The 27,763-nt window shown below is 56.8% G+C and overlaps 4 protein-coding genes across 8 annotated transcripts; 3 read left to right on the top strand and 1 right to left on the bottom strand.

Moving 5' to 3' along the window:
• Positions 1–2,020: 2,020 nt before the first annotated feature.
• Positions 2,021–7,604, top strand: CA11 (carbonic anhydrase 11). Of its 2 annotated transcripts, none has more exons than XM_080645075.1 (9): positions 2,021–2,630; positions 2,718–2,792; positions 3,536–3,678; positions 5,354–5,539; positions 5,750–5,845; positions 6,011–6,083; positions 6,172–6,326; positions 6,535–6,700; positions 7,476–7,604. In XM_080645075.1, exons 1-9 carry the CDS (start codon positions 2,564–2,566, stop codon positions 7,499–7,501), a joined length of 987 nt encoding a protein of 328 aa, XP_080501201.1. In that variant the 5' UTR covers positions 2,021–2,563; the 3' UTR covers positions 7,502–7,604. The 2 variants fall into 2 exon arrangements, with proteins under 2 accessions (XP_080501201.1, XP_080501202.1); XM_080645076.1 differs by having other exon boundaries at positions 2,037–2,630; positions 3,566–3,678.
• A 484-nt stretch (positions 7,605–8,088) lies between these two features.
• On the top strand, positions 8,089–13,986 carry DBP (D-box binding PAR bZIP transcription factor). Its single transcript, XM_080645077.1, has 4 exons — positions 8,089–8,762; positions 9,705–10,115; positions 11,691–11,902; positions 13,487–13,986. Exons 1-4 carry the CDS (start codon positions 8,624–8,626, stop codon positions 13,700–13,702), a joined length of 978 nt encoding a protein of 325 aa, XP_080501203.1. The 5' UTR covers positions 8,089–8,623; the 3' UTR covers positions 13,703–13,986.
• Positions 13,987–14,163: 177 nt separating this feature from the next.
• SPHK2 (sphingosine kinase 2) lies at positions 14,164–23,478 on the bottom strand. 4 transcript variants are annotated; one of them, XM_080645080.1, is made up of 7 exons: positions 23,357–23,478; positions 21,905–22,050; positions 17,748–18,222; positions 16,621–16,770; positions 16,430–16,524; positions 16,228–16,343; positions 14,164–15,840 (listed from the first exon to the last, which is right to left on the bottom strand). In XM_080645080.1, exons 2-7 carry the CDS (start codon positions 21,935–21,937, stop codon positions 14,745–14,747), a joined length of 1,965 nt encoding a protein of 654 aa, XP_080501206.1. In that variant the 5' UTR covers positions 21,938–22,050; positions 23,357–23,478; the 3' UTR covers positions 14,164–14,744. The 4 variants fall into 4 exon arrangements, with proteins under 4 accessions (XP_080501206.1, XP_080501204.1, XP_080501205.1 ...); XM_080645078.1 differs by lacking the exons at positions 21,905–22,050; positions 23,357–23,478 and adding exons at positions 19,020–19,040; positions 19,526–19,746; XM_080645079.1 differs by lacking the exons at positions 21,905–22,050; positions 23,357–23,478 and adding an exon at positions 19,526–19,748.
• Positions 23,479–23,690: 212 nt separating this feature from the next.
• On the top strand, positions 23,691–27,763 carry RPL18 (ribosomal protein L18). The gene is made up of 7 exons (XM_080645083.1): positions 23,691–24,088; positions 25,197–25,283; positions 25,609–25,716; positions 26,150–26,248; positions 26,855–26,978; positions 27,145–27,214; positions 27,646–27,763. The coding sequence occupies exons 1-7, from the start codon at positions 24,086–24,088 to the stop codon at positions 27,719–27,721; spliced, it is 567 nt and encodes a 188-aa protein (XP_080501209.1). The 5' UTR covers positions 23,691–24,085; the 3' UTR covers positions 27,722–27,763.

Genomic DNA, 27,763 nt, shown 5'->3' on the forward strand with positions numbered 1-27,763 from the left:
ATTGATGTTTCTCTCTCTCCCTCTCCTTTCCTTTCTGAAATCAATTTAAAAAAAATACATAAAAAAAAGGTTTGTCCCTGCCCATTGCTCTGTCTCTCTTCCTCTCCCCACCTGTGATGGTCTCTAAAGAAGCCTCCTTCCAGAGGAAAAGCCTACTCTCTCCCCCCTGAGTGTGGGTGGGACTCAGTGACTCATTTCCCATGAAGGGATTGTGTGTGAGACTTTTTAAAAAAACATATTTTTATTGATTTCAGAGAGGAAGGGAGAGGGAGAGAGAGAGAGAGAAGCATCAATGATGAGAGAGGATCATTGATGGGCTGCCTCCTGCACGCCCTCTCCTGGCAATGGAGCCGGCAACCCGGCATGTGCCCTGACCGGGAATCGAACCCTCAAACCGTGACCTCCTGGTTCATAGGTCGATGCTCAACCACCGAGCCACGCTGGCTGGGCTGTGTGTGACTTTGGAGATTAGGTCATACAAAACATCTCTCTCCCCCACCCTCCATCCCCCCCACGGCTCACCCTGGGGGAGCTGGCAGCCATGTTGTGAGGACACTCAAGCAGCCCTATAGAAAGGCCTGTGTGAGGAGGAGCCGAGGCCCGGTGCCCAGGCCATGTGGTTGACCTTGGACGTGGACCTTCCAGCCTTCAGGCGCCTGCAGCCCCAGCCATAGCCTGCCTGCACTCTCCTGAGAGCCCCTGGCCAGGACCACCCCGCTAGGCGGCTCCGAAGTTCCCACCCTCAGGAACTGTCAGACAACGACTGTTTGTTGCTTTAAGCCAGTCAATTTGGGGCTGATTTGTTAGGTGACAATGGGTAATTAATAGACACCTCTCTTCCTTCTGTTTTCTCGGTCTCTCTCCATTTCTGCTCTTTCTGGGTGTCTCTGCCTCCTCCGTCTCTGGGTCCTTAAACGTCCATTTCCAGTTCTCCGTCTCTGAATGCCTCCTTCTGCTCCCTTAAGGTCAGTTTGTCTGTTTCCAGGTCTCTCTCAGTCTCTGCCGCCCATGCCTCCCTGTTGAGATCTCTCTCTGCAGGAGTGTCTCTCCTTACAGATGTGCATGCGTGTGTCCGCCTCCCTCCCCCGGGCCTCTGTCCCTGGCCCTGTGTGTTTCTACTTCTCTGTCTCTCCTTAGTGCTCGCTGTGCCCTGTCTCTCCCCACCCCCTCCTGCCTGGCGGCTGGTTTTCCCATCTCCGCCCCGCCGGGGTCTCTCTGCTTCTGTCTCTAACTGTATCTCATGTCTGTCTCTCTGAGTGTCTGTATCTTCTCTTTGCCTCCACCTGTCTCTCTCATTCTTTCCCCTCATTCTGTGTCTCTGTCTCTATCTCTATCTTTATTCCTCTCACTCAGCGTGTCTCTGTCTCTCGCCCTCCCCCCCTCTAGCCTGCCATCTCCCTCCGACCTGTCTCTCCCCATCTAGCTCAGGCTCCCCTTCCCCCCCAGAGCCTCCGCATCCCCCACCTCACCTCCGCTCCCGGGGCCTTGGCCTTCCCCGCTCCTCCTCCCCTCCCCTCCTCTCCCTCTCCAGGTCTCTGCCTCCCCCTCCTGGTCAGCGGCCCTCACCGCACCCCAGTCTCCCAGGGGATCCCCGGCCGGGTTAAGGCAGCCCCTGGCGGAGGCCGGTGGGGAGCACTGGGCGGGGGCTCAGACGTTGGGTGCAGGCTCCAGCCAGTGTCTCCAAGAGCTGGGGCACCCCGATCCTCCGGGGCCAGGGCGCTGAGCACGCCAACGGGAGGCCTCTCCAAGCTCCACCTTAAGCGCCCCCCTTCCCCCTTCTGCGGAGGACGGGAACTGCCAGCTCCGGCCCCAGGTGTCCGGGCCACCCCGCCCCATGGCTCCAGCGACCCCTCGAGGCACCCTGCCCCTTGGGCATATCACACACACACACACACACACACACACACACACCCCTACCTGCCCGAGGCGTGTTCGCTGCTGTGAGAGCACCCGCCCCCCAACAACCACCAAAAAAAAAAAAAAAAAATTAAATAAACGCCGAGAAAGGGAGGGGGAGGAGGGAGGAAGGGACAAGAGAGAAGAGAGAGACAGTGAAACAGAAGAGGCAGGAGAGGAGGAGGGAGAGAGAGAAGCTTAAAGGGGGGAGAGAGGAGGTGAGGAGGGAGAAGGGAAGAAGAGGCAGGAGCAGAGAAGGGAGAGAGGGAGGAGGAGGAGGAGGAGGAGGTGAGAGAAGGATGGGGACATGGAGTTAGGTGGCCTGGGGGAGCTTAATGAAAAGAGCCAAGAGGGGGTGTGGATTAGAAACCAAGAGGCAACCTCAGGGAGAAGCAGAAGGCAGAGAGCGGAGTAGAAAGATCAGGAGGCAGAGGGAGACTGGAGGGCTGGGGGAAGGAGAGGAAGGAGGAGAGACACAGAGGGGAGGAGAGGAGTGGGCTGGGGGATCTCTGCCCCTGGCTGGCTTGGTATTTGGGGGTCCAGGACTCCCTGTGGGGAGAAGAGGAAGGCTGGAAGTCCTGGAGGGACAGGGTCCCACAGAGAAGAGAGGGAAGAGCTGAGGGAGGGGCCCGGCACTGGGAAGGGGTCGCCCAGAGGCCTCCCGGGGATGGGCGGTGCAGCCAGTCTGAGCACCCCTCGAGCGCTGGTACTCTGGGCTGCACTGGGGGCGGCAGGTAAGGCCTGGGGTCGGGGCAGGAGCCCCTAAGGGAGGGGCGGGGTGGGGGTGCCAAGGAGAGGGGTTCAGGCTGCTCTCTCCCCAGCTCACATCGGACCGGCACCTGACCCCGAGGACTGGTGGAGCTACAAGGATAATCTCCAGGGAAACTTCGTGCCAGGTGCAGCCAGGGAGGGGACCCAGCAGTCCAGGCCCCGGGGCACCTCCTTCCTCGGACCGGGAACCCCCTCCTCCCTAGGAGTCCCAGCCCCTCCCTTCCTCCCCCAGGAGTCCAGCCCAGCCTCTGAACCCCAGTGGCTCACCATGGGACATTATACATGCGCATTTCAAGTAGTGAGTGGGAGTGAGTGGAAGGAGAGAGTATGGGGGTGGAAGAGTGTGTGTGTGTGTGTATGCGTGTGTGTGTTTGCAGGGAAAGAGGCAGGCAGGTCCTGGCTCCCGCTGGCAATCAGAGGTTCAGTGGCCCCCTGCCCTGCCTTGTCCAGCCCTCTCTTGCAAGTCCTCTCGCCAGTGCATTATTAACCAGCTGTGCTGCAGGGGAGACAGAAAGAACTACAACTCCCATAGGCACTGGGGCAGTCTGGCATTGGATGACTAGGCTGGCAGCCCTAGAGCCTGCTGGGAGTTGTAGTTCCTTCTCCCAATGACTTCATTTAAGATAGGTTTGATCAAGGAGAGGACTGGAGGTGTTAGAGGGTCTTAAGAAACTCCTCCAAGATTCTTCTAGGACCCAGGACTCTGGATCCCAGTTCCCTTCTCCCTCAGATCCAGGAGTCCAGATTCCTAGCCCTTCCTCTCCTGGGATCCAGGAGCCCAGACCACAGCCTTCTCAGCAGATGCCAACATTGGGATCCAGTTCCTATTTCTGACTCCCTTTCCTCCCTGTCCTTCCCCTGCCCCCAGGGCCTCCCTTCTGGGGCCTGGTGAACGCAGCCTGGAGTCTGTGTGCAGTGGGGAAGCGGCAGAGCCCCGTGGATGTGGAGCTGAAGAGGGTTCTTTATGACCCCTTCCTGCCCCCACTGAGGCTCAGCACTGGGGGAGAGAAGGTAAGGGGCCTGGTGGGTATGAGTGGAGGCTGGGGTGGGATACCGAGGTGGGAGGCCAGCCTTGGGGAAGAAGGGGTACACGCTGGGTGGAGAGGCCCCTTCCACCCTAAAATGGATCACCTGTTCTTTTCTCCCCACACATGGCTCACTAGTCTCCCTAGAAGCAATGGTAAAACAGATTTTCCGTGCCAGGCATTGTCTTAAAAGCTTGTTAAATCCTCTAATCCTCACAGCAACCCCATGATATAGGTGCCATTGTCCTTATTTTGTGGTTGCAGAGACTGAGGCACAGAGGCCCATTTGCCTGAGGTCACACAGCTAGAGTGCCAGCACTGGGATTCAGACCCAGGCAGCGTTGTTGTCCCAGCATCTGTGCATGCTTCTTGCCCACTTTGCAACACCATTTCTTACAAGGGCCAGCACCACCCTTCACTCCCCTGCCCCAGCTGAAAGCCTCGGAGCCACTTCCCATCCTGTTCTCGCCCTCATTCCCACTTCCAGTGTGTCCTTTCAGTCTCCCTGCTGAATATCATTCAAATCTTTTCACTTCTTGTCGCCTTCACTGCCCCCACCAATGTCTTACAGCTGGACTGGTGCCATGGCTTCCTTGCTGGCCTATCTCTCTGTCTCCTGCAAACCATTCTCCACCCCACAGCTAGAGAGATGTTTAAAAACACAAACCAGATCATACCTCCCCCTGTTCAAAATCCTTCTATCAGCATGAATAATAATAGCAAACACTTGCCTGGCACTGTACCAAGTGCATACACACACACACACACACACACATACACACACATACTAGTAGCCCTGCCCACGAATCCGTGCACCAGTAGCTTGCTGTCCACCTCCAGTAGTTCTCTGCTCACTGACCGCCCCCTCATAGCTTGCTGTCCTGCCCCCTCCTGTAGCTCTGCACCGCCTGCTTGTAGCTCGCTGTCCCACCCTCCTGCTGATCCCTGATCCGGTCATTACACCGTCGGTCGTTACGCTTCAAGGCGTAATGACCATTTGCATATTACATTAGGATATATTCAATAGTTTAAATAAAAATACAAAATGCCCCATGTAGCTCTCATCACCATTCTCTCCTTTGCTCATGGCTCTAGACTCACGGGCCTCTTCGCTGTCACTAAAATAGTCCACCTCAGGGCCCTTGCACTTGCTGTTCCCTCTTCCTGGAATGCCCTTCTCCCTGCTCTTTGCAATTAACCCCTACTTACTTTTCAGGTCTCCATTCAAATATCACCTCCTCATGGAAGCCTTACCAGACACCCGCCCTGCTCCACTCCAATCTAGGCCAGATTTCCCATAATACTTTCCCAGCACAAGAACAGGATGTAATTAATTAAGCAGTTACTCATGTGAAACCAGTATTTATTGTCTGTCTCTGCCCAATCAGAACATAAGCTCCATGAGGCCCAGGATTTTTGTCTACTTGTTCATTATTCTCTTCTTGGCATCCATGGCACATAGTAGTAACTCAGTAAACATTTAATTAAGTAAATTCGCCAACACTGAGCACCTACCATGGACCAGCACAGAGCCCGGAAAGTCGTAGATGCTCAAACTATGCTGAATGATTAAGTGATTGTTGGAAGCAGGAAATGTAGGAGTGGAAATGGGAGGAAAGAGATCTCTCTGTGTCCCATGTCGTCTTCCATCTCTCCCACAGCTCCGGGGAACCCTATACAACACCGGTCGCCACGTGTCTTTCTTGCCTGCACCCCGGCCTGTGGTCAATGTGTCTGGGGGTCCCCTCCTTTATAGCCACCGACTCAGTGAACTGCGGCTGCTATTTGGAGCACGTGATGGAGCAGGCTCTGAACACCAGATCAACCACCAGGGCTTCTCTGCTGAGGTGCTGGCCACTGACCTCTGACCCTTGATCCTTGCCCTGAATCACCCTCACCCTCTTCTTGCCTTACCACATCCTCCCTACAGAACTGCGGCCCCCCCCCCCCGCCCTGCACTAATCCTTAACCTGACTTGGGACCCCCAAAGGCCCAGAGCTGCCCCCATTCTCTCCTCCTTCTGCTGGGGAACCCCACTCCCCGTGTTGCCCTCCCAGGTGCAGCTCATCCACTTCAACCAAGAACTTTATGGGAACCTCAGTGCTGCCTCCCGGGGCCCCAATGGCTTGGCCATTCTCAGCCTCTTTGTCAATGTGAGTCCAGGCAAGATTCGGAGGAAGGGGCTGGGCACCTGGAATCTGGGGTCTGAGGAAGAGGGAGGCTGGGGGAGGCCCAGACTCCTGGGTATTTGCGGAGGAAGGGCTGGAGGGCTTGGACTTCTGGGTTCCTACCCCCGCACCTCACATACCCCCCCACAGGTAGCTGGCAGCTCAAACCCATTCCTCAGCCGCCTCCTTAACCGTGATACCATCACCCGAATCTCCTACAAGAGTAAGTCCGTGGTGCTTTAGTGGGGGTGTGCACATGAGGGGAGCTCAAGTGGGGAACCCTTCTTCACTCTGGCGTAATATGCCCGCAGATGATGCCTACTTTCTTCAAGACCTGAGCCTGGAGCTCCTATTCCCGGAATCCTTCGGCTTCATCACCTATCAGGGCTCTCTCAGCACCCCACCCTGCTCTGAGACTGTCACCTGGATCCTCATTGACCGGGTCCTGAATATCACGTCCCTCCAGGTGACCCTCTATCTACCCTCCTTCCCCAGGTTGACTGGAAACTCGAGGGGGTCAGAGGGTCAGATGACACTTGGGGCTGAGGTGGAGCTGAGCAAAGCCCCTCAGATCTGCTCTCAGGGGCGGGACTTCCTGTGTGACGTCACCAGGACCATTCCCCTGGTTGGTATATTCACTCCCCGTTTCCTATTCCTCTTCCCTCTCTTGGCAGATGCACTCCCTGAGACTCCTGAGCCAGAATCCTCCATCCCAGATCTTCCAGAGCCTCAGCGGGAACGGCCGGCCCCTGCAGCCCTTGGCCCATAGGGCCTTGAGGGGCAACAGGGACCCCCGGCACCCCGAGAGGCGCTGCCGAGGCCCCAACTACCGCTTGCATGGTATGGTCCAGTCTGCACCCCCACCACCACCACGTCTTGGTCTAACCCGCCTATGTGTCTCCCTACGGTGTGTCAATATGATAAAGTCCTACCCGCCTTTGCTTCTGTATGGTCCGGCCTCCTGAGTTCTCACTCGCTCTGTCTCCCTCCTCCCTATGTGTCAACGTGCTACAGTCCACCTCCCTACCACAGGCCATTGCTGGTTCATGATTTGTCTTTCCTCCTCACTGCTTGTAACTTGCAACTTGGTATATAACCCGACACACTGACTTCTTTGTGGTACGATTACCTATTCGTCTGTGGTTCCTCTTCCAAAGTGGTGGAATCCGGATCCATTTCCTGTTTCCATGTGGTATAAACCCTGTGCTGTTCCATAATCTGATAGCCCCCCCTTTACTGAGAATCAACATGGTTCAATCCCCTTCCCTTCCTACTTCCTCCTCTCCCTTCAGCCCTGAGATCTAAACGGCCACCTCTCGGGCTTCTCAAGATGGTACAGTCCATGGCCCCCCTCCCTTCAGGAATGCCTTCTGGAAGTTCAGCCTGATGCTGAAACTGAATGTCCCCATTCCACCCTCCTTCTGCCTCTCTACGGCTCAGCCTACTGCCCGGCCCTTTATACCAGCTCCTCAACCTGGTACATTCCGGTTCCCCCTTCTCAGCCGCCCAGTGGTAGAGCCCTACCGGCCCCGCCCCCGCCCCCTGCACGCCCCCTGCACAGTCCAGGTTACTGTGCCTCAACTAACGTCCTCAATCGGTGTCGTCTGTCTTACAGTGGATGGTGCCCCCCACGGTCGCTGAGACTCCCCACCGAGGATTGCGCCTGCCCTTCCCAACCCTACCCAAGAGGGGAGGGGAGTCACCCCCAAAACAAAGCTATTAAAGGGACAGAATACTTCCTGTTTCTCAGTGGTCTGATTCGAGGCGCGGCCGGGTATTGGAGAATAGCACCCTTCTTCTAGAAACCAATCTCCGTCTTCCTAAACCCCACTGTTCGGGTTTTGACTTCCTAATTCCCAAAACAATCGTTTGGATATGTGGCTCCATTAAGCGGCGCCTCTCCCACCCACCCCCACCCTTACCCACTCTCCGGGTCAGGCAGCACGCGCAGAGCCATGTGCTTCCTCCTCCCGCCTGTCTCATTGGCTCGAACTGGGTCACGGTCCCGCCCCCAGCGCCGTCTTCCATTGGCCAAATGTAGGTCAGGGTCCCGCCTCCCACGAAAAGGCTGGGCAACTTCACTCACTGGGCCCCTCCTGTACCCCGGGCCTTGGCCGATCCACGGGTCCCATTGGCTGAGCGTGTGGAGGGGTAGGGACGCGATTGGCCCGCACTTTCAGCCCGAGGGAGGCACGCGGCTGGGGTGCATGGCCCAAGAGACGGGCGGGGCTGGGCGTGCGCGGGCGGGGGCCGAGAGGAGGGGTGCTCGCTGTGGCGTCGGGTGTTTTGGTTTGGCTTTTTTTTTTCCGCGAAAGAAGTTTGCTTTGGCCACGCCTCAAGGCTGCCGCCTCCTCCTGCCCCCTCACCCGCCCCTCTGCGCTCACCTCTTGGTGCAGATTGCAAAGCGCCTTCCGTTGAGAGAGCTGCAGATTTTGCAAGAGCCAGGCTCGCCCACCTTGTAGAAGGAGCGCCTTGAGTCCCCTTAAGCCCTCTGTTGCAAAGAGCTGGCCGTCTGATTTGATCATTCCCTCACCCAGACTGCATGGTCTCCTGGGACCCTCTAGAGTTGCACGTTTCTGCAGCGAGGACTGCAAATCCCCGTCGCTCCTAGGATTTGCACTGTTTTGGATACTGGAATCTTGCAAGCTACGCTCGCCCGCCCCTGGGCAGACACTCGCCCGAACCACAGGAGTGTACCGCTGACCGGCAGGCCAGCTCTTCGCCTCTCCATGAGCCCGTAAGCCTGCGGGCAGGTGCCCGGCGATGGCGCGGCCCGTGAGCGACAGGACCCCGGCCCCCCTGCTGCTGGGCGGCCCGGCCGGGGCCCCCCCTGGCGGGGGAGCGCTGCTTGGCCTGCGGAGCCTTCTGCAAGGGACCAGCAAGCCCAAAGAACCAGCCAGCTGTGAGTTCTAGCCCCCCACCTCGCCCAACTCAGACACCCTACTCCCTGGGGGAGGGGGGTCCACAGCTACCTTCTACGTGCGGGGAATCCATCTTCCCAACCTTTACCCATTTAACTTAAGGTGTTTAGGTCCTCAGATCTTTCAGGACCCACAACCCAAAAGTACCGGCTGTCAAGCCCGTCTACCACGAGGACCCAGGAGTCTAGGCCTGCCCCCCTCCCGCAGCGTCCTTCTCCCGGAGGGCCCGAGAATCTAGGCCCTAACCCCCTCTTCCTTTTGGTTCCGAGAGCCTGGACCCCTGAGGTCCAGGGAGGAGAGAGGGGGTGTGTCTGATGCTCACACGGTAGTGACACGGGCTTGGGCGGGGCCTCCTGGGGTCACATGGAGTCTAGGGATGAGGAATGTGCCCCAGGAATAGAGCCTCTTCCTGTCCCTTACAGAGTGTGGGGGTAGGGAGAGGGGGTACAGTAAGGGGTGGGGGTAGGTTACAGAGGAATCACAGAGCCGTCTTTTTTCTCTCACCTGCCCAACCCTCCCCTACCTGTCTGAACTTCCGTCCCTCTTCTATGTCTGTCCCTTACTGGGTCTCTGTCCCCATCTTTCTCTGCATCTCTGGCCTCCCCTCTCTCTGGGTCCCTGTCCTCCCCCTCTGAGTTTCTGTCCCTCTCTCGATCTCTGTCCCCCTCTCTGTGTATCTGCCGCCCCCGTCTCTGACCTTTCTCTCTGGGTCTCTTTGCCTCTCTGAGTCTCTGTCCCCTCCTCTTTCTGGGTCCTTGCCCTCCCTCTCCGGTCTCTCTCCAACCCCTTCTGTCTCCTCTTTCTCTGGATCTCCGTTGTGTGGTCTCTGTCCTCCCTTTGCTGGTGTCTCCCTGTCGCGGGGTCTCTTCTCCGTCTCTATCTTCCTCTTCCTCCCGACCCTGCCCTGTCTTCCTGGCCCCCAGGTCTCCTGAAGGAAAAGGAGCGCAAGGCGGCTCTGCCGGCAGCCACGGTTCCCGGGCCGGGCCTGGAGACGGCGGGCCCGGCGGATGCCCCCGCTGCGGCGGCGGTGGGCGGCGGGTCCCCCCGGGGGCGACCAGCGACCGCTCCGGGCCCGAGTCTGTTAGCGCCGCTGCTGTGGGAGCGGACGCTGCCGTTCGGCGACGTGGAGTACGTGGACCTGGACGCCTTTCTGTTGGAGCACGGGCTCCCTCCCAGTCCACCGCCCCACGGTGGCCCGTCCCCGGCACTCTCGCCCGTGCGCACGCCCGCACCCTCCCCCGGACCCGGCTCCTGCGGCTCGGCTTCCCCTCGCTCCTCGCCGGGGCACGCCCCCGCCCGGGCCGCCCTCGGGGCCGCCGGCGGCCACCGCGCAGGTGCAGCGGCGGGGGCAGGGCCTCGGTGGGCGGGACTTAGTCGACAGTGGGCGGGGCTGTGCGACACTGGGCGCGGGTCGGTGGGACCCGGGCCGCGCTCCTGGATTCTGGGCCCCCTAGTTAAGAGAAGCTGGGAGAAGAGTCGGATTTCGTGTCCCCTAATCACAGGATCAAAGGCTGGGTCTCCAGGACTCATAAGAGAGGAGGGACTTGGGGCCCCAAATTCCAGGAAGTCTGCCTAGTGGGGCGGTAGTGTGGATTTTTTCTGTGGGACGAGGGGAGTGGTGGAGCCAGGACTGGGAGCCCACAACACCGGAGTTATTTAGTGAGAAGTGGACTGTACCCCCATATTCTGGGCCCGGAATGGGTGGAACTGGGATAGGACCTAACTCCTAGACCCTCTACTGGGGAGAAGGCGAGGGCTGGGCACAGACTGGTTCCCTACACATAAGGGACTGTCAGCCCTGGTTTCTGGGTCCCCCATTGGAAAGGGTCTAGGGCTCCGGGTCCTGCACTCCAGAGGGGAGAAGGCCGAGGAACTTCATTCTAGCTCTTCCATTGAGGTGAGGGCCGATCTTCCTATATTCCTGGAAAAGGAGGGGCCTGGGATTCCAGAATCGTGTGCACCCCAGAGGCGAGGGGATCAGGACCCTAGGGAGAAGATCGAGGGGGTCGATTTTCCTGTGTTCCCCAGAGAGAATGGGGGGACTGGATCCTTGGAGGTTAAGAAGTTCGAGCTGAGACCCGAAGGAGGGAGAGGAAAGGTGTGCTCCCTCTGGCATCTTGGGGTCTCCAGGGTCTGGCAGCAGGTCGGGGATCCTGGACACACCTGCCATTGGTCCACCCTCCGGGCAGAACCAGGGCCCTCCCCCTCCCAGCCGCACACTCCCGCGCCACGTGAGTCCTCTCCTAACCTCCTCCGTGCTTCGCGCACGCGCGGTCACGCGCGAGGGGACGGAGCTTGGGAAACGTGAGGGAGCCCCGGCGGCTGGCGGGGTGCGGAGGAAGCAGGCGCCCGCACGTGACTCGGCCCTGAACCGGTGTCCTCAGCTGACCCTGCTTGTTCGTTCTTAAAGGCACAGGCCACCTGCCCCCCTTGAACCAACCTCCTGGGATCTCAGAGCCCTTTCTGCTTCTCTTCCCTAACTCCTGAGAGCTAATAGTTCTTAAGAGGCTCTTGAAGTCTTTTCAGAGCATTGGATTCCATTTTCCTGAACAGGTCTAGGCATTGGCCAGGGATTCGGTAAGGATTCAGGCTAGCCTATGGGGAAGAAACTAACACTGACTCTGAAGGCCTGAGGTTTTAGAAGCAATAGCCCAGACTCAAGTATAACTTAGGGCACGTTAAGTAATGATTGGGCCTCAGTTTCCCTGTTTGTAAAAGTGGAGTTGGTTTCATTATTTCTAAGCATATTTATGGCTTAGGGAACCTTCATATTTTATATGAGGGTTGTTCCCTGGCAAACTGTGTTAGCCTTCATTGTGGTGGATATGATACCTGCGTAGAGGGTAGCATCTGGGAACTTCCTTCCCAAAATAACTACCCACTCAGGTGATCCATTTTATTTCCCAAAGGCCTGACCTCTCGGGACACACCCAGCCCTGTGGACCCAGATACCGTGGAGGTGCTGATGACCTTTGAACCTGACCCTGCTGATTTAGCCTTGTCAAGCATTCCAGGCCATGAGACCTTTGACCCTCGGAGACATCGATTCTCAGAGGAGGAACTTAAGCCCCAGCCCATCATGAAGAAGGCGAGGAAGATCCAGGTGCCAGAGGAGCAGAAGGTGAGCACCACCAGTTGTAGGACACAGGCTTGGCCAGCGCAGCCCCCACAGCCAGGGCTCCTCACGCTCGGGTCTGGGTTCTTACTAGGATTAACTCTCCGGTTCTTCTACAGCCAAGGGCCAGTCCTCCTTGGCCATGGGATGCAAGGGGGCAAAGTTTTGGGCTTGAGATTTATGAAGATGGCATAATTATGGGACACAGACAGAGCCAGCCCTGCTGGACCCATTTGTACAGATTTGGAGCTTCTCCTGTCAGCTGGACCCAACCTTTCAGTGGGGCAGGCTTCAGGCTCTGCTGAGCTCAGTTGCTAAGGACAGCATTTTTCAGCAATGGGTTATCAGTCTGTCTCTTATCAGCCAGTCAGGCTAGGGCTTGTCTTTTGATCTCTGATTTGAGGCATCCTTTGGTGTGATTGCATCTGCCTAGGACGCAGACTTTGTCAGCCCTCTAGGCCCTTATTTCCTGGGTCTGAACTGCCTCATTGGCAAGAAGCCTCTAGTTCTGATTGTCAGTCGGGACCACATTCCGATTTGGGTGCTTTGGGCAGTGACTCATCTTTCTAGCATTCTCTCTTCCAATTCTGGGGTCTCCCCCAACAAGAGGTGCCTGGGCTTCTCTCACAAGGCTTTGCCATGCCTCCATGTAAGACACAACTGCTCAAAGCAGCTAAGACAGGCCTACAGGCCCAATCTAGATCAGTGTTCCTCCTGCCACAGGACCCTGTTGCCAGGGGCTGGATTTGCCCTAGCAAGCAGGAACTAGGCTTTAATTAAATGGGGGTCAGGGAGCATGTTTCAGAACTCTGGGCGCTCCTTGGCAGTAAGGAGTGGCCTGCCTTTGCAACCAAATTCTAGGACTAAAGACCCCTGGGCATAGTCTTGTGGGGAGGGCTCAGGATAGCTCCTTCACTAAAGCACAACTGGGACCTGTTGGGTGGGGGAGGGGGGCGCAAGCCCATGGCTTATTTCTATTCAAGGCCAGTTCAGAGACCAGCTGCAGTCTTTGGGACCACTTAGACTTTAGTTTTGTTTGATGAGGAGGGATGAAGTTGCCTTGGCAACAAGGGCCAAAGGGACCAGCTATGGGAGGACTTTATGGGACATCAAATCCCTGCACTGGGGAGGCTGGACTTTCCTTAGCAACCAGGATCTGGGAAGGTGATGTATAGGGCAGTGCTTTTCACTGGGATCTCACACCCTGAAAGCCCTGTTGCTATGGAACAAGCATCCTTAGCAACCAGAAGCTAACTGTAGCCCTTTGTCAAGTGAGGAGGGGGGCCTCTGCTTTGCACACTGGAGACTTGAGGCCCATTTGTTGGGGGTGGGAGGCCCTCTCATGCCCTAGCCTTTGCTAGGGTCCTGTTCTCCTTAGCAACCAGGACCCTAGATGGGCAGACCCTTGGATACCCATCTCAGGGGAGACCCCGTATCCTTTAGACCCCACTGCTGAGCAAGCAGCAGCCGTGAAGTTCCTTTAGATTCCCTCAGGTCCTTGAAGGAACAAGCAAAGCTGCTCCTCCCTCTTCTTTCGCTGTGGCTGGGGGCCCTCTGGACCTCAGTGCTTTTCCACCTCTGCACCCCCAGGACGAGAAGTACTGGAGTCGGCGGTACAAGAATAACGAGGCAGCCAAGCGGTCCCGCGACGCCCGGCGGCTTAAGGAGAACCAGATATCGGTGCGGGCGGCCTTCCTGGAGAAGGAGAACGCCCTGCTGAGGCAGGAGGTGGTGGCCGTGCGCCAGGAGCTGTCCCACTACCGCGCTGTGCTGTCCCGCTACCAGGCCCAGCACGGAGCCCTTTGAGGCTGCGCCCCACCCCCACCCGGCGGAGCTCTCCTCCACCTCACTCAGACTTGCGCCCTGACACCCCCTTTCCTCCCCATCCTGTGGTCCACGGGCCGGCCAGCTGGGTGCCCCAGGGACGTGACGATGCAGATAAATACATTTATATTTTTAAGAAAAAGCGAGCCTCCCCCCTCCCTAGCGGGGGCGGGGAGGGTCCTCTGTGTGTGCCTCCGGCACGTCGGGGACCCCACCCTCCCATCGCCTCCGTTAACACTATCCTGAATAAATCTTGATAACCCCAGAGCCAGCTGTCGTGGGGAGGAGGCAGCTCCCTGGCCCCAGGTCAAGGCCAGGGGGTCACTGGCCGCAGTCTGTGGGTACGTCTGGGCTCCGGGCCATGAAAGGCAGGAGCTGCTGGAAGTGCCGATTCTGATCCCTCCCACGGGCTGCCGGACAGAGGCAGGGGCGAGGGTCTAAGAGGAATGTAGCGACTGCCTTTATTGCATAGACCTTTTCAATTGCTTTGAAGATTGGGGTCTGGAGACGCACAGGAGACAGAAAACGGGAATGAACTGCCCGCCCACACGGACGGGGCGGAACCTTAGTGCAAATGTGAGCGTTGGCCCAGGGGAACCTGCCCCTCCTGGCCAATTAAATGGAGGCACCGGAGTGGACAGGGCGAGACCCGGCCCTGACTGGCCAGCCCGTACATCCCAAGCCCCATCATTAGGTGACGCGGTATGAGAGGCTCCGCCCTCAGCTGACCTGGTCTTTCAGGAGCTGGAAGCAAGGGTCTGGTCTGAGCTGCGCCCTCATTGGCCAGGCACTACCCTCCCGGGCGAGCCCACTTTCCTGTGACCCTAATGGCCCTCATCCCTTGGCATTCGGGCCACCCTCTAGCATCACCACTGGTCCCCAGGAGGCGGGCACAGTCCTGAGACAGGGGCTCCCTTGCACGCGGGGGCCTCAGACCTAACTAGCAGCCAGGCCCCGCCCCTAGCGAAGGCCCCACCCCCTTGGTATGTAGGCCCCGCCCCTAGCAGGCTCCAAGTTTTGAGGTTCAGGGCTCTCGCCCAGGGCGGCCTGGAGGCCCAGTGAGTAGCGTACCTAGGCCCGGATGCACCTGAGCCTGCAGGGGCCCGTACTCCACCTGCTCCCCGTCCACCGTAAGCACTCCGCGAGGAGTGAGCGGCTCGAGGCGAAAGGCACGAGCTGCGGCATAGCCCAGCTGCGGGCAGCCCAGGCTGAAGTGGCTACCACGTTCCATGGCCAGGAAAAGGCGCAGCAGCGCAGCTCGCGAGATGCCACCGCGCACCCAGCACAGGTGCACCAGGCCGTCATCAAAGCGCGCGTGGGGAACTGCCACGAGGTCAGCCCCCAGGTGGCTGGGGGAGATGGCCAACATGAGCACAAAGTCCCCCTCCAGCGTTACCCAACCTGGGGGTAGTGGGGTACCCAGAGGAGGAAGCAGGTGGTCTGGTGGGCCTCCAGTAGAGATGACTACTGGGTCACCATCAGGGGTGGGAGGCAGTAGCCCAGAGGATGCTGGCATTTCTGGTCCCCCCTCAGTGATGGGTGAGAGTAGAGCTGATCTGGGGGAGCCAGGGGGCGAGGGCAGCAGTGGGTCTGGGGACAGTGGAGGATCCCCAGCCCCGCCCCAGTCCCTGGCCAGCTCTGGGCCTCCACCATTGAGTGACAGGACGGGTATTGGTTCAGGTGAGTCAGGGGAGGTCAGGGCAGGCTGAGGCAGTGACAGGGGCAGGTCAGATACAGAGCGATGAAGGGGTGAGTGGGCCACGGTTCGAGCTGGGACGGGGGCCAGGGTCAACTCTGATTTGGCACGGGGCAGGCCATGGGCAGGGGTGGGTGAGGCAGGCTCCACGGTGGCAGGTAAGTAGGAGATGCGTCCACGGTAGGTGTGCAGTGTGGCAAGGCCCAGCACCGTGCCTAGTGTGAAGCGGGCACTGCCCAAGGCCCTGAAGCGCTCACTCTGGATGTCCACGTCTGACACGAAGCCCCAGGCCACAGACAGGAAGGAGAAACAGCGGGAGCCCGAGGCCAGGGTCACAGAGAGGAGGTCCAGCGGGCGGCAGCCACCCCGGCAGAGCAGCAGTGAGCAATTGAGCAGCAGATCAATGCCCAGGGCCTGCTCAAACCTTCAGAGCCAGAGATGGGTTGACAGTGAGAAAGAGTGAACAGGGCTGGGTGACAGACAGAGTGCAAAGCGGGGAGGAGACAGGCAGACAGCAGGGGACCAGGCCGGCCATGTCCCCAGGCCCACCCACGGCCATCTGGCCACCTCCAGATGGACTCTTCTTACTGGGCCAGGTTCCCTCTCCATCCATCCCACAAGCATTCACTACGTGTCACCTGTGTGCCAGGCACAGTTCTAGGCTCTAGGGATACTGGGAACAAGACCCGCCAAAATACCGGGCTGATGAACCTGACAGTGGACTGGCAGCGGGAGGGGAAGATGTGCCCGCTCCGTTATCCCTCCTTCAGGGTACCCTCAGGCTCACCGGAGGCAGGAAAAGCCCACCTACCCCCCATGCTGGTTCACGGCTCCAGCCAGTGCGTTGCCAGAGCCACAGGGGAGGATGCCCACAGGCGTCTTCATAGCCTCTTCCCAGTCAGGGCGATCTAGGAGTCCATTCAGCACCTGGAGGGCCGGAAACCAGACACCTGGGTACTGTTCCTGGCCTCCACAGCCCCCCCAGGGCTCGGGGCCCAGGCCTCCTGTCCTACCTCATACAGCAGCCCATCTCCTGAGACTGTGACGATGCCATCCCACTCGCTCAGGCTCAGTCCCTGGACCAGCTCCCGAGCATGGTTCTGTCGTTCTAATGTGGGAAACCAGGAGGTGAGGCAGGCTCTTCCACCCCCCAGGACGCAGTTCAGCCCCAAGCCCTCGCCTTCCATCCTGACACCGCCCTTACCTGTCTGGATGAGGTTGAAGGACAGCCCAGCTTCAGAGATCATGGGCAGCACGTGGTTCTTACACAACTGCCAGGCCAGGCCCCTCCCACCAAAGGGATTGACCAATAGAAGCAATCGGGGTGGTCTTGGCAGAAGATGGGAGGTGATTTCTGCAGAGAGAGGGGAAGGAGTCCATAGAAGCCAGAGACCCAGGCCCCTGACCTCAGAAACAGCAACTGCAAACAGCCCCCAATAGACGGCTGGAGGGCTGGCACCAGAGCCTCATTTTTTTGCCTCCCAGGCTTCACGTGCCCAGGCCACCCCCTTCTGAGACAAAGACAGGGCTTGGGTGTCTAATCCCAGTGCCCTTTGGACCCACGTGTGGGAGGAAGGAGAGCTCCGTTCCTCACAAACACCCAGATCCCAGATCAGGTTGCTTCACTCTGCGAGGCTCCATTACTGTCACCATCCCTTAGGACCATCCCCCAGGCAGCCAGCAGGAGCCTGGAGGACCAAGTCCCACCAGATGGGGACCCTTGAATCTTGACCGTCCTGTGCCAACCGAGGCCCCCGGGTGGGGGTCCTCTGCCTGAAAGCCTTCTGTGGGCCCCCCTAGGCCAGTGGTCGGCAAACTGCGGCTCGCGAGCCACATGCGGCTCTTAGGCCCCTTGAGTGTGGCTCTTCCACAAAATACCACAGCCTGGGCGAGTCTATTTTGAAGAAGTGGCGTTAGAAGTTTAAGTTTAAAAAATTTGGCTCTCAAAAGAAATTTCAAACGTTGTACTGTTGATATTTGGCTCTGCTGACTAATGAGTTTGCCGACCACTGCCCTAGGCTAATGTTCTAGATGCCACCTCTGGGTGCCCTGGGTGGTGACTGATCACGTCTCAGTCTGCTGCTCTCATCGGCCCGGGGGCCTCTGACTCACCCGTGGTCAGGACCCATGGAAGGGGAAGGAAGAGACAAAACCTAGTGAGGGAGCAGCAGACATAAATAAGTTTCCTCGGCCTGTGCTTTTGTTCCTTCTGTAGCTATGCCTGTCTGGTAGCACTTTCATTACAGAGACATTACACAGCACACAGAAAAGTAGACAGAGATGCCCACAGAGGGAGATCCGCAGAGACTCCGAGCTTGCCCAGGACCTCACCCCCATTCCCAGGCAGCTGCAGTCCACGGAGCAGACACGTGAGGACAGTGGCCCAGCGCTGGACCTCAGCCCGGTTCTCCTCATAGGTGGCTGCTCCATCAGCCCCAAAGGTACGTGTGGCTCTGCGCCGGCCCCCACGCCGGCCCCGAGGGTAAGTGTAGATGCAGAGGTAGGCCGCTGGGTCAGAGGGGCTGCGGCTGCGCAGGGTGCAACAGCCTGAGACCTCGGCCAGCAGGACCAAGCCGCCCCGGGGCCTGGCTTCAGGCTTTGGGCGTAGCCGCTGGATGTGCAGAGCCTGTGGTGTGAGAGTGAGGGCAAAGCGTGGGCCTCGGGCTGGGTAGGAGCCAAACTCGCCATGCAGGAGTGGAGTGCTGGTGGCCAGGGGTGACAGCGGTGGTGGGGCCATGGCTCCGGGCCTGTCCTGGGCAGTCCTAAGCCTGTGGCCCCAGCTCCAGCTCAGCTCCTGGTCTGGCCTCTGTGGGAAAGAAGGACAAGAGTCAGAATCCAGGACCCCCATGTCAGGTGGAGGGAAATGGGCAGGGCCTGTGGACTGGGAGAGACAATGAGGAACAGTCATGGGTGCACCGGAGACAGACAGGCCCAGACAAGTGTGGGGAGACCCCGAGGAAGCAGGGAAGGGATCAGTTGGACAGGAAAGCCAGCATTCTGCAGGGTCCACACCCAGGCATGCAAACATTCACTCATTCATCCCCTAAATAATTATTCGGTACCCTCCATGTGCCAATCACAATGCCAGGCCTAGCCAACATAGCAGGGAACAAAATGGACAAAACCCCCTGCCTTCATAGAGTTTATATTTTAATCATCAAACAGAAAAACAAGATAAAGAAACATAGTGTGTTGGGTAATAAGGGCTTTGGGGGGAAATTAGGCAAAAAGGGACATGCAAAGACAGAGAAAAACAAAACACACACATCAGTCATCTCCAGATGGAGAAAGTAACAAGGGAGAGACACCTGGACACAAAGAAAAAGAGGGATGAGATTTGAGAGCCAGAGAAACACTGAGAGGAGACAACAGCTTAATGAGATGAAACTAGGATGATGGAAGATACTAAGGAGAGTAAAAGTGTAGGGCCGAAAAGACAAGGGAGAAAAAGAGAAGACAGAGGCAGGAGGTAGAAGATGCGGACACCAGTAAAGACTAAGAAAGGGATGTGACATGGAGGGACTGAGGAGTCAGAGAGCTAGAGGAGCCACATGCAGGCACCTGCAAGGGACAGGGTTTCAGAGCTGGACCCTGAGCACTGACCTGGGCATCTGGCTGCCTGCTCTGCAGGGAGGGAATGGGAGCCAGGCGTGAGGTCCCCTCCCCAGAGGCTCTCCCCCTGCCCTCTGCCTTGCTTCTGCGGCCTCCTCCTCCTTACTCACCTTTGTTCCCCTCTGCTCCACCCACCCAGCCACCTGCCAGTCCTGCCCCTCAGCTGCCCCAGACACACCCCCATCTGTGGCCTCACCCTGAGTCACCTCTGCCCCCTGCCCTGGCAGTTCCCTCAGGCTCCCCCACCCCATCTCAATTCAGGTTTAGGCAGAGCCCTAGATCTCCCCCAGTCCTGGGTCCGAGTCCTCTGTCTCTAGTCCGCAAGTCTCTGGCCTGGTTTCCATTCTCTCCTCCCCTCCAAGTACCCCAGACCCGGGCCTGGGTCTCTATCCGTAGGTCTCCCAATCCATAAGCCTGAGTCTTTGTCTCCAGTTCCCCCTGTCCAGGGCCTCTACTTCCCCACGCCCCACCCCGATTTCCACAACCCAGTCCCAGACCTGGGTTTCCATTCCTGGATCCTTCAGCCCCGGTTCTGGTTCTCCATCTCCATCCCACAGCCCTGGTACCCCAGTCCCGGGCCTGCGTCTCTCCGTTCCTCTTGGTCCCGCGGTCCCCCAGACTCGGGTCCCTGCCCGGACCCCCGCACCCTCCTCACAAGCCTGGTCCTCCTCCAAGCTGCCCCTCAAGTCAGCACCAACCACCCCCATCTGACCCAGGGGTGTGTGTGTGGGGGGAGTGTGGCTCCACTCAGCCAATGGCCGTGCGGCTGGCCTGAGACGCACCAATGAGGGGGCGTGGGGGGTGGGTCCAGCGACCCGCGAGCTTGGCGCAGGGGCTGCCACGGGAGAGGCGGAAGCTCGCGAGATCCGCTGCCATTGTAGTTGAGGGCAGGCGCGCATCACGCCGCTGTCACGACTCTACAGCCAGGGACCAGATCGCCATGTTTGTTGAGGGTAAATGGGCCAGTCCATTCATTGGATTTATAAAAGAGAAGGGGCATGGAAGGAGGTCTCTAGAGGCAGATAGAGACAGACCCTAACACAGGTAACAAAGACCCAGAGATATGCAAAGGGCGTTAGTAAGAGACCCAGAGAAGCAGTCAGAGGCAATGAGAGACTTGCAGAGAGAATGTTGTCTCTTAAGATAGAGAGCGTCAGCCCTAGGCGGTTTGGCTCAGTGGATGGAGCACCGGCCTGCCGACTGAAGGGTCCCGGGTTCGATTCCGACCAGGTCACATGCCCGGGTTGCGGGCTCGGTCCCCAGTGGGGGGCCTGCAGGAAGCGGCCAATCAATGATTCTCTCTCATCATTGATGTTTTTCTCTCTCTCTTCCTCTCTGAAATCAATAAACATATATATTTTTTTAAAAAAGATCGTCAGGCCCTAACCGGTTTGGCTCAATGGATAGAGCATCGGCCTGCGGACTCAAGGGTCCCAGGTTCGATTCCGGTCAAGGGCATGTGACTTGGTTGCGGGCATATCCCCAGTGGGGAGTGTGCAGGAGGCAGCTGGTCGATGTTTCTCTCTCATCGATGTTTCTCTCTATCCCTTTCCCTTCCTCTCTGTAAAAAATCAATAAAATATATTTAAAAAAAAAAAAAAGATCGTCAGATCCAAAAAAAAACAACCAACAACAAAAAGATAGACAGACGCAGAGAGATAAACAAAGAGACAAAGACAGTAGAATTAAGAATGTGCAAGGTTAGGACTCAAGAAAACCCAGAAAATGACAGAGAGAGAGATAAAGAGAGATAAGGACTGACACTTCCGGAATGAAAGCCAGGGAGGAAAGGCTCATTAATTCACAAATTATTAATAAGCCATAGGGATGTATTGTATAGCATGGGGACTATGGTCAATATATATTGTATTAACTCTGTAGGGTGACAGGTGGTAACTGGACTTGTGATCATTTTGTAATATGTACACCTGAGATTAATGTAATACTGTATGTCAGCTTTTTAAAATGTCACAAACTATTTACCTTGGGCCCAAACCAGAGTGGTGCATGACATAAGCTTCCACCTAGTGAGTGACCCAGTTACATGACAAGAGACACAGAAGAAAGATGGGAGATACAGTATCTGTGAGACCACTAGATCAGGGGTGAACAGGAGAGAGACTATTTTTTTAAAAAAAAAAATATTTTTATTGATTTCAGAGAGGAAGGGAGAGGGAGAGAGAGATAGAAACAACAATGATAAGAGAGAATCATTGATCGGCTGCCTCCTGCAGGCCCCCCCACTGGGGATCAAGCCCGAAACCTGGGCATGTGCCCTGACCGGGAATCAAACCCAGGACCCTTCCGTCGCAGGCTGACACTCTATCCACTAAGCCAAACTCGCTAGGGCCAGGGGAGAGAATATTGAAGGCTCAGAGACTGAGAGGAACTGAGACCAAGAGACAGAAAGCAAAGATGTTGACAGAAACATAGAGAGGCAACGATCTGGAGAAGGTGAAAGAAATCAAGGCAAGAATAGTATCAGGAGATGTAGAAACAGACAGAATTGTAGAGAGAAAGGCACATGCTAAAGGAGATAGGGACAGAGCTTGCTTTCTAGAAAGAGATGAATGGAGGAAGGAGTTCATTTATTGCCAACAATGTACCTTGTGTTCAACCCACAGTAGCAACAGCACCAGGTAATACACGCCTGCCAAAGGATGACCCAGAGAGAGAGGAACAGAAACCCAGTAAGATGGAGAGACAGGGAAACACAGCACTTGAGCTTGGGGCCCAGAGAGAAAGGCAGACACACTGACCAAAGAGGCTGGGACTCACAGACAGAGACCAAGTTACAGAGATGAGGGAACAGGGAGGGACAAGGAGGAAGAGGAAACTGTCCCATGGTATGATCTTGACTTCAGATAGACCCTTACCTGGTCCACTCTCCTCTGCTTCGAGATGTCCATTCATCTGCCAGCCCTCTGCTGTGTTATCAACAAGACCCTGGTCCTGGGTCGGAGGCCATGGGAGGGTGGTATGGTAAGGAGTCAGGCCTCACGGTTCAGCCTCGCCTTTGGCGCTGTGGAGAAGAAGTGAGTAAGTACGAGTATCGAGGGCAGACTACAGGAGGCCAGGCTGGATGTGTTTGAAGCCCACGAGGAAGGGCCTTTCTGAGAAAGGAGGAAAGAGGTCAACTTTTTCACTGCCCCAACCAGTTCCTTGTCTCATCTACTAAGGGCCAATTAATAAATAGGGGTGGAGCCTAATTTTTTTTTAATCCTCACCTGAGGCTATTTTTTCCACAAAAAAAAATTTAATATATTTTTAATTGATTCCAGAGAGGAAGGGAGAGAGGGAGAGAAACATCAATGATGAGAATCATTGATTGGTTGCCTCCTGCATGCCCCCTACTGGGGATCGAGCCCACAACCCAGGCATGTGCCCTTGACCAGAATCAAACCCTGGACCCTTCAGTCTGCAGGCCAATGCTCTACGCACTGAACCAAACCAGCTAGGGCTGCACTGATTTTTTAGAGAGGGAGAGGGAGGAGGAAGGGAGAGAGAAAAACACGGATACTAGAGAGACACATCAATTGGTTGCCTCCCACTTGCGCCCCAACCAGGGCCAGGGGATTGAACCTGCAACTGAGGTATGTGCCCTTGACTGAGAATCGAATCTGCCACCCTTTGGTCCTTGTGCTGACGCTCTAACCACTGAAGAAACTGGCCAGGACCTAATTTCTATTGAGCACTTATAATGTGGGAAGCATTGTCCTATGCATTTTTTTAAAATATATTTTATTGATTTTTTACAGAGAGGAAGGGAGAGGGAGAGAGAGTTAGAAACATCGATGAGAGAGAAACATGGATCAGCTCCCTCCTGCACACCTCCTACTGGGGATGTGCCCACAACCAAAGTACATGCCCTTGACCGGAATCGAACCTGGGACCCTTCAGTCCGCAGGCTGCTGCTCTATCCACTGAGCCAAACCGGTTTTGGCTGTCCTATGCATTTTTACTGACTTATATAACGCTGGACAACATCCTATGTGCCAGGCCTACTGTCACCCCCTTTTTGTAGATAAGGGAAGTGAGGCACAGAGAAATTAAATGATTTGCCCAAAATCACACTGTTATTGGAATTTTAATATTTCTATGTCTCTGCTCCTCCCCGGATCTCCATTTTCCGCCTCTTTCTAGGTCCCCTCCCCCCAAAGTCAGTGTTTGTCCACACTACCCTTCTGGGTCTCTCTTCCTTCTCCCCTCTAAATCTCTGTCTCCCTCTAAGTCTCTCCGCCCCTCTCCGAAATTTTTTTTACCCATCCCCTCTCTCTACTCCACCCCCAAGCCCGAGACCTCAGTGTGCCTCCTCTGCGCTCCAGTACCGTGCACATCCCTCACAACGAACCCGCTGGGCCATTTGAATCTCTCTGGCTGAGAAAATCAGTGGCAGAGGCTGAAGAGGGATCAGGGGAGGGCCCTCTGGGGGCAGAGGGAGAAGCGAAACCTAAAAGGTAAAAATGCAGGCTGATATAGACTGGGCTGCAGCAGGAAGATCTCGGATTAGACCTCAAGTAGGACTTCCTAAGCTGCGGCCGCGCCGGGAAGTACAACACGAGATAAGGCAGTCTGATAAGGAAATGACCCGAGCATGGAGTCAGAGGTTTCCCAGAGGTCTAGACTAGCCCCTCCTGCCCCGCCTCCTCATCTCCAACTTTCGGCCCGCCCAGTCCTCCTGAAGTCACAGAGAGGTTGTCGGCTTCGGGCCAGAGAGTCACTGCGCGACCAGTCCTCCCAGGTCGGCGCGACATCTGTCTTACTCCCAGATCCCTTTCTTCCGCAAGAGCATCGAGACCAGGGTCTGGGTAGGGCCAGAGAGGCCCCCGACGTGCTGGCCCTTTTTTTCTCTTTGGTTGTCCACTCCCCCCCCGCCCGCCCTTATTCCGGAAACGCCCATCTAGCCGTCAGTCCGATTCACCATAGAGAAGCCCTAATCGCCGTAGAGTGCCGGGTCGCGCTAATGTGACGTCACGTAAGCGCCGCTAGCTGCGACTTTCCCCGCCCACCCGGCTCCGCTCTCTCTTTCCGGACCTGGAGGAGCAGAAGGCGCCATCATGGTGAGTGCGATTTGAAGCGCTTGGGGCTCCGCCATCCGCCTCCATCCATCGCGGTTTCGGGCTGGGGGCGCGCCAGAAGAAGGCATGGGCCCTGGGGGTGTCCGAAGGAGGTGATTCCTGTGGTGGCGGGGCTGTTTAGGGCCCCCCGAAGAGCAGGGATGCGTCAGTCATATCAGCCTCCACCCCTCCCGTATTTTTCCATTATAGCTCCCATTGAATAGGTGCCCGAATTGTACGAGGTGGCTAAGTGATACCGGGGTCAAAATGCCAGGAAGTGGAGCCAGGATTCTAGGCGCTGGTCCCACAGCCATTCATTTCCCGGCCTTTAGCTGCCCCTGCCAGGATCTGTTACTCCCCATCCTGAAAACTTAGGTTCTGGGGGTTGTCGAGCGTCCCGTACCCGGGTTTTGGGACAGGCAGGCCTCTGTGCGAGTCTAGGGTCCCTGCCCGCCCTGAGATCTGGCTTTCCCAGCCTGTGCCCGACTTGCTCCATCTTGTTAATGGGAGCACAGTAATCCCGCCTCTCAGGTTCTAGTTTGGGAAGAAGTTGTGTGAAGTGCTCACACATAGACTCATGCATAAGTGTCGGTTAAACGGGAGCTGTCAAGTCGTTCTTCACAATTCATAACAGTCTAGAAAGGAAACCACAAAAACAGGCGGGGGAATGGTGGGCCTTCCTGAGTTTTTTTAATGCTAAAGTGGGAACCTTCTCAGTAAAGGTTCGTTGTTAGCGCCTGCCGTTGGTGTAAATGTTTTCGGCCATTCTCCAAGTGTGGGAGCAGCAATCAGAACTTAAGCTCATTGTTGAAAAAGTCAGTTTACAAAGAAATAAAAATGTTGACTAAGTTAATGTGGCTACTGTGTTGAAACTTCCCAAGGTGCTGGGTGTCACGCTAAAGGCTTTGCATGTAGGGTTAGCCCCTTTTTACAGGGGAGTCATTTGAAGTCCAGAGTTGAAGCGACTTTCCCAGGGGTGGACCTGGGATTTGTTGTCTCTGCAGAGACCAGGGCTCTGGCTCTCTCTGGGGGATAAGTAGTCACAGAATGTTCATGGGGTGAGTAATCTGCAGATCACAGTGGGGTCTCTGGTCTCCCCTTCACCCTGCAGGGAGTCGACATCCGCCACAACAAAGACCGAAAGGTTCGGCGCAAGGAGCCCAAGAGCCAGGACATCTACCTAAGGCTGTTGGTCAAGGTGAGGTCGGGGCCTGTGACCCTTGGGCAGGGCCACCCCAAACCTGCAATGTCCAGGGCTTCCATTCTCATGTCGCCCAGGCTCCTCCCAGGGGCTTGCCAGCCAGGCTCACATCTCAAAGCGTCGGGAAGTTCAATGTTTCCAGCTTCTGTGCTGTATACAGCTGGGGGGTGGGGCCCTGACCAGGATGGACCTGGGCTAGCTCTCCCTGGAGCTCACTGAGATAGGGGAAAGCCAGAAGCCATTTGTTTGCCCTTAGGAAGTTTTGAGAGGGAGGGGAGCGTGGCCTGGAAATTCTCATTCCTCATTTTCCCTTTCCCTCCAGCTATACAGGTTTCTGGCCAGAAGAACCAACTCCACTTTCAACCAGGTGGTGCTGAAGAGGTTGTTTATGAGTCGCACCAACCGGCCGCCTCTGTCCCTTTCCCGGATGGTGAGGGGCTGCTGAGGGGGGCGGGCGGCATAGCCAGCCTGGGAGCAACTGGATTGTGTCAGGAGCTGGGCTCTGGGAAGGAGGGTGGGCTTGGCGCTCTGACCCTCAAGTTAGAGTTCATTTCAACTGGCTTGACCCCTTGGCCTTGTTTTCCTTCTCCTTGTGAGGAGGGGTGGCTACAGTGGCTTCATGAGATCATCCTGAGGCTTCAAGTCACGTAACACAAGTCTTATATGTCAAGTACCCTCCTGGGGGGGGCGGGGGGGGCGGGTCTGTTGAGAAATCTGCTTGAACCTGAGATTAGGCCTATGCTAGTTTGAGAGAAGGTTGAGGGTGGGTTTAGGGCCAGCTGTCCTGGTCCTTGGGTGCCTGAAGCTGCAGGATTGAATTCAGACCCCAGTCAGGACTTAAAAGTGTATCTCCTCCCCCAAAGATCCGCAAGATGAAGCTTCCTGGCCGGGAGGGCAAAACCGCCGTAGTTGTAGGGACTATAACTGATGATGTGAGAATCCAGGAGGTGCCCAAACTGAAGGTGAGTGGGGAGGGGCTCTGAGTGGGGGTGAAGTCCTGCGTCCCTGGGCAAGCCCCTCTGGGGCGCTGCTGACAGTGCTGGCTCTTGAGCCAGACAACCTGGGTTCGAGTCTAGATTTCTCTGTCACTTTGTCACCTCTGGACAAAGTCCTAAGACTTTTTTCTTCGTTTGATATATTTTTTGTTGATTTCAGAGAGAGAGAGAAATATCAATGATGAGAGAGAATCATGGATTGGCTGCCTCCTGCATTCCCCACACTGGGGATTGAGCCTGCAACCCAGCCATGTGCCCTTGACCGGAATCAAACCTGGGACCCTTCAGTCCACGGGCCAGTGCTCTATCCACTGAGGCCCTAAATCTTTTTATGCCTCAGGTTCCTTAAGGTGTAATGGCTTGAATTGCTGCATTCTCAAAGGAGTTTCTGGAAGCAAAGTGATAGAAACAGCTGTTGTGCACTTGGGTTGCTCCCTCTAATAGGAGTTAGTTATAGGGCTGAGCAAGCCGCAGGCCTTCTCTGTGAGGCCAGGGCAGCGAACTGTAAGTCCCAGCAACCCCTGGGTGGCCGTGCAGGAGGCTCTGGCTGCACCTGTCCCCTGTGTCCCCTAGGTGTGTGCCCTTCGTGTGAGCAGCCGTGCCCGGAGCCGCATCCTCAAGGCTGGGGGCAAGATTCTCACCTTCGACCAGCTGGCCCTGGACTCCCCCAAGGGCTGTGGCACTGTCTTGCTTTCTGGTGAGCGATGCTTAGTCTCCATGGTGGGGCTTAGTCCCCGTGTGAGGGGTGAGCAGTGTGACTGCTGACAGACTGGGACTTCCCCACCCACCTCCCCATCATCCTGAGCCCAGGAGCTCTGGGTGCTGGGTTTCTGCCTGATCTGCCCCTTCCTTTCTTCCCCCAGGTCCTCGCAAGGGCCGCGAGGTGTACAGGCATTTCGGCAAGGCCCCAGGAACCCCCCACAGCCACACCAAGTGAGTATACCAGTCCTGTGCTTCAGACCTGACTCCCACAGTGCAGTCCAGGCCTGGCCGTGCTTGTTTCTCACACTAGCCAGCCTCAGGCCTCCCTACAGCTCCCCGCCTCACCCTACCCACTTGCCTTCAAGACTCAAAACTGTGCTCCCCTGCGTATTGCGCTCCCTGTGCAGCTGGTGTTACGGGTGCAGCTGTTTTAGGCTGAGTTGGCATCTCCCAGGTTGGGTCTCAGGTTGACCCCCCCACGGCCTGGTGCTGGCTTCACCACCCACTTTGCCATCTTGGCTTCCTGCACGGCCAGGCTCTCCCAGCAGCCCAGTTGGTATCACTGAGGCCCTCCTGGTGTCCTGTGCTGCTCTGTTGGAGGCAGCATCTCTGGCGGAGTTCCCAGCTACAATCGGCCCTGACCTCCTTTCTCTTCCCCACAGACCCTACGTGCGATCCAAGGGCCGGAAGTTCGAGCGTGCAAGAGGCCGCCGGGCCAGCCGCGGCTACAAAAACTAATGCTAAATCCTATCATATTATTAAAAAGGTTTTGGATGCTGA

This window comes from Plecotus auritus (genome assembly GCF_963455305.1).
Source record: "Plecotus auritus genome assembly, chromosome: 10".
In the NCBI taxonomy this organism is placed as follows: domain Eukaryota; kingdom Metazoa; phylum Chordata; class Mammalia; order Chiroptera; family Vespertilionidae; genus Plecotus; species Plecotus auritus.

Bases quoted from the DNA above. Each gene is read 5' to 3' on its own strand.
- CA11 (XM_080645075.1), top strand. From the start codon at position 2,564: ATGGGCGGTGCAGCCAGTCTGAGCACCCCTCGAGCGCTGGTACTCTGG. The intron at 2,631-2,717 runs GTAAGGCCTGGG...CTCTCTCCCCAG, and splicing joins GGCTGCACTGGGGGCGGCAG to CTCACATCGGACCGGCACCT. The intron at 6,701-7,475 runs GTATGGTCCAGT...TCTGTCTTACAG, and splicing joins CCCCAACTACCGCTTGCATG to TGGATGGTGCCCCCCACGGT.
- DBP (XM_080645077.1), top strand. From the start codon at position 8,624: ATGGCGCGGCCCGTGAGCGACAGGACCCCGGCCCCCCTGCTGCTGGGC. The intron at 8,763-9,704 runs GTGAGTTCTAGC...CCTGGCCCCCAG, and splicing joins GCCCAAAGAACCAGCCAGCT to GTCTCCTGAAGGAAAAGGAG. The intron at 10,116-11,690 runs GTGCAGCGGCGG...TATTTCCCAAAG, and splicing joins CGCCGGCGGCCACCGCGCAG to GCCTGACCTCTCGGGACACA.
- SPHK2 (XM_080645078.1), bottom strand. From the start codon at position 19,735: ATGGGGGTGGTTGGTGCTGACTTGAGGGGCAGCTTGGAGGAGGACCAG. The intron at 16,525-16,620 runs GTAAGGGCGGTG...TTCCCACATTAG, and splicing joins CTTCAACCTCATCCAGACAG to AACGACAGAACCATGCTCGG. The intron at 16,344-16,429 runs GTAGGACAGGAG...CCGGCCCTCCAG, and splicing joins GAGATGGGCTGCTGTATGAG to GTGCTGAATGGACTCCTAGA.
- RPL18 (XM_080645083.1), top strand. The intron at 26,979-27,144 runs GTGAGCGATGCT...TTCTTCCCCCAG, and splicing joins TGGCACTGTCTTGCTTTCTG to GTCCTCGCAAGGGCCGCGAG. The intron at 27,215-27,645 runs GTGAGTATACCA...TCTTCCCCACAG, and splicing joins ACCCCCCACAGCCACACCAA to ACCCTACGTGCGATCCAAGG.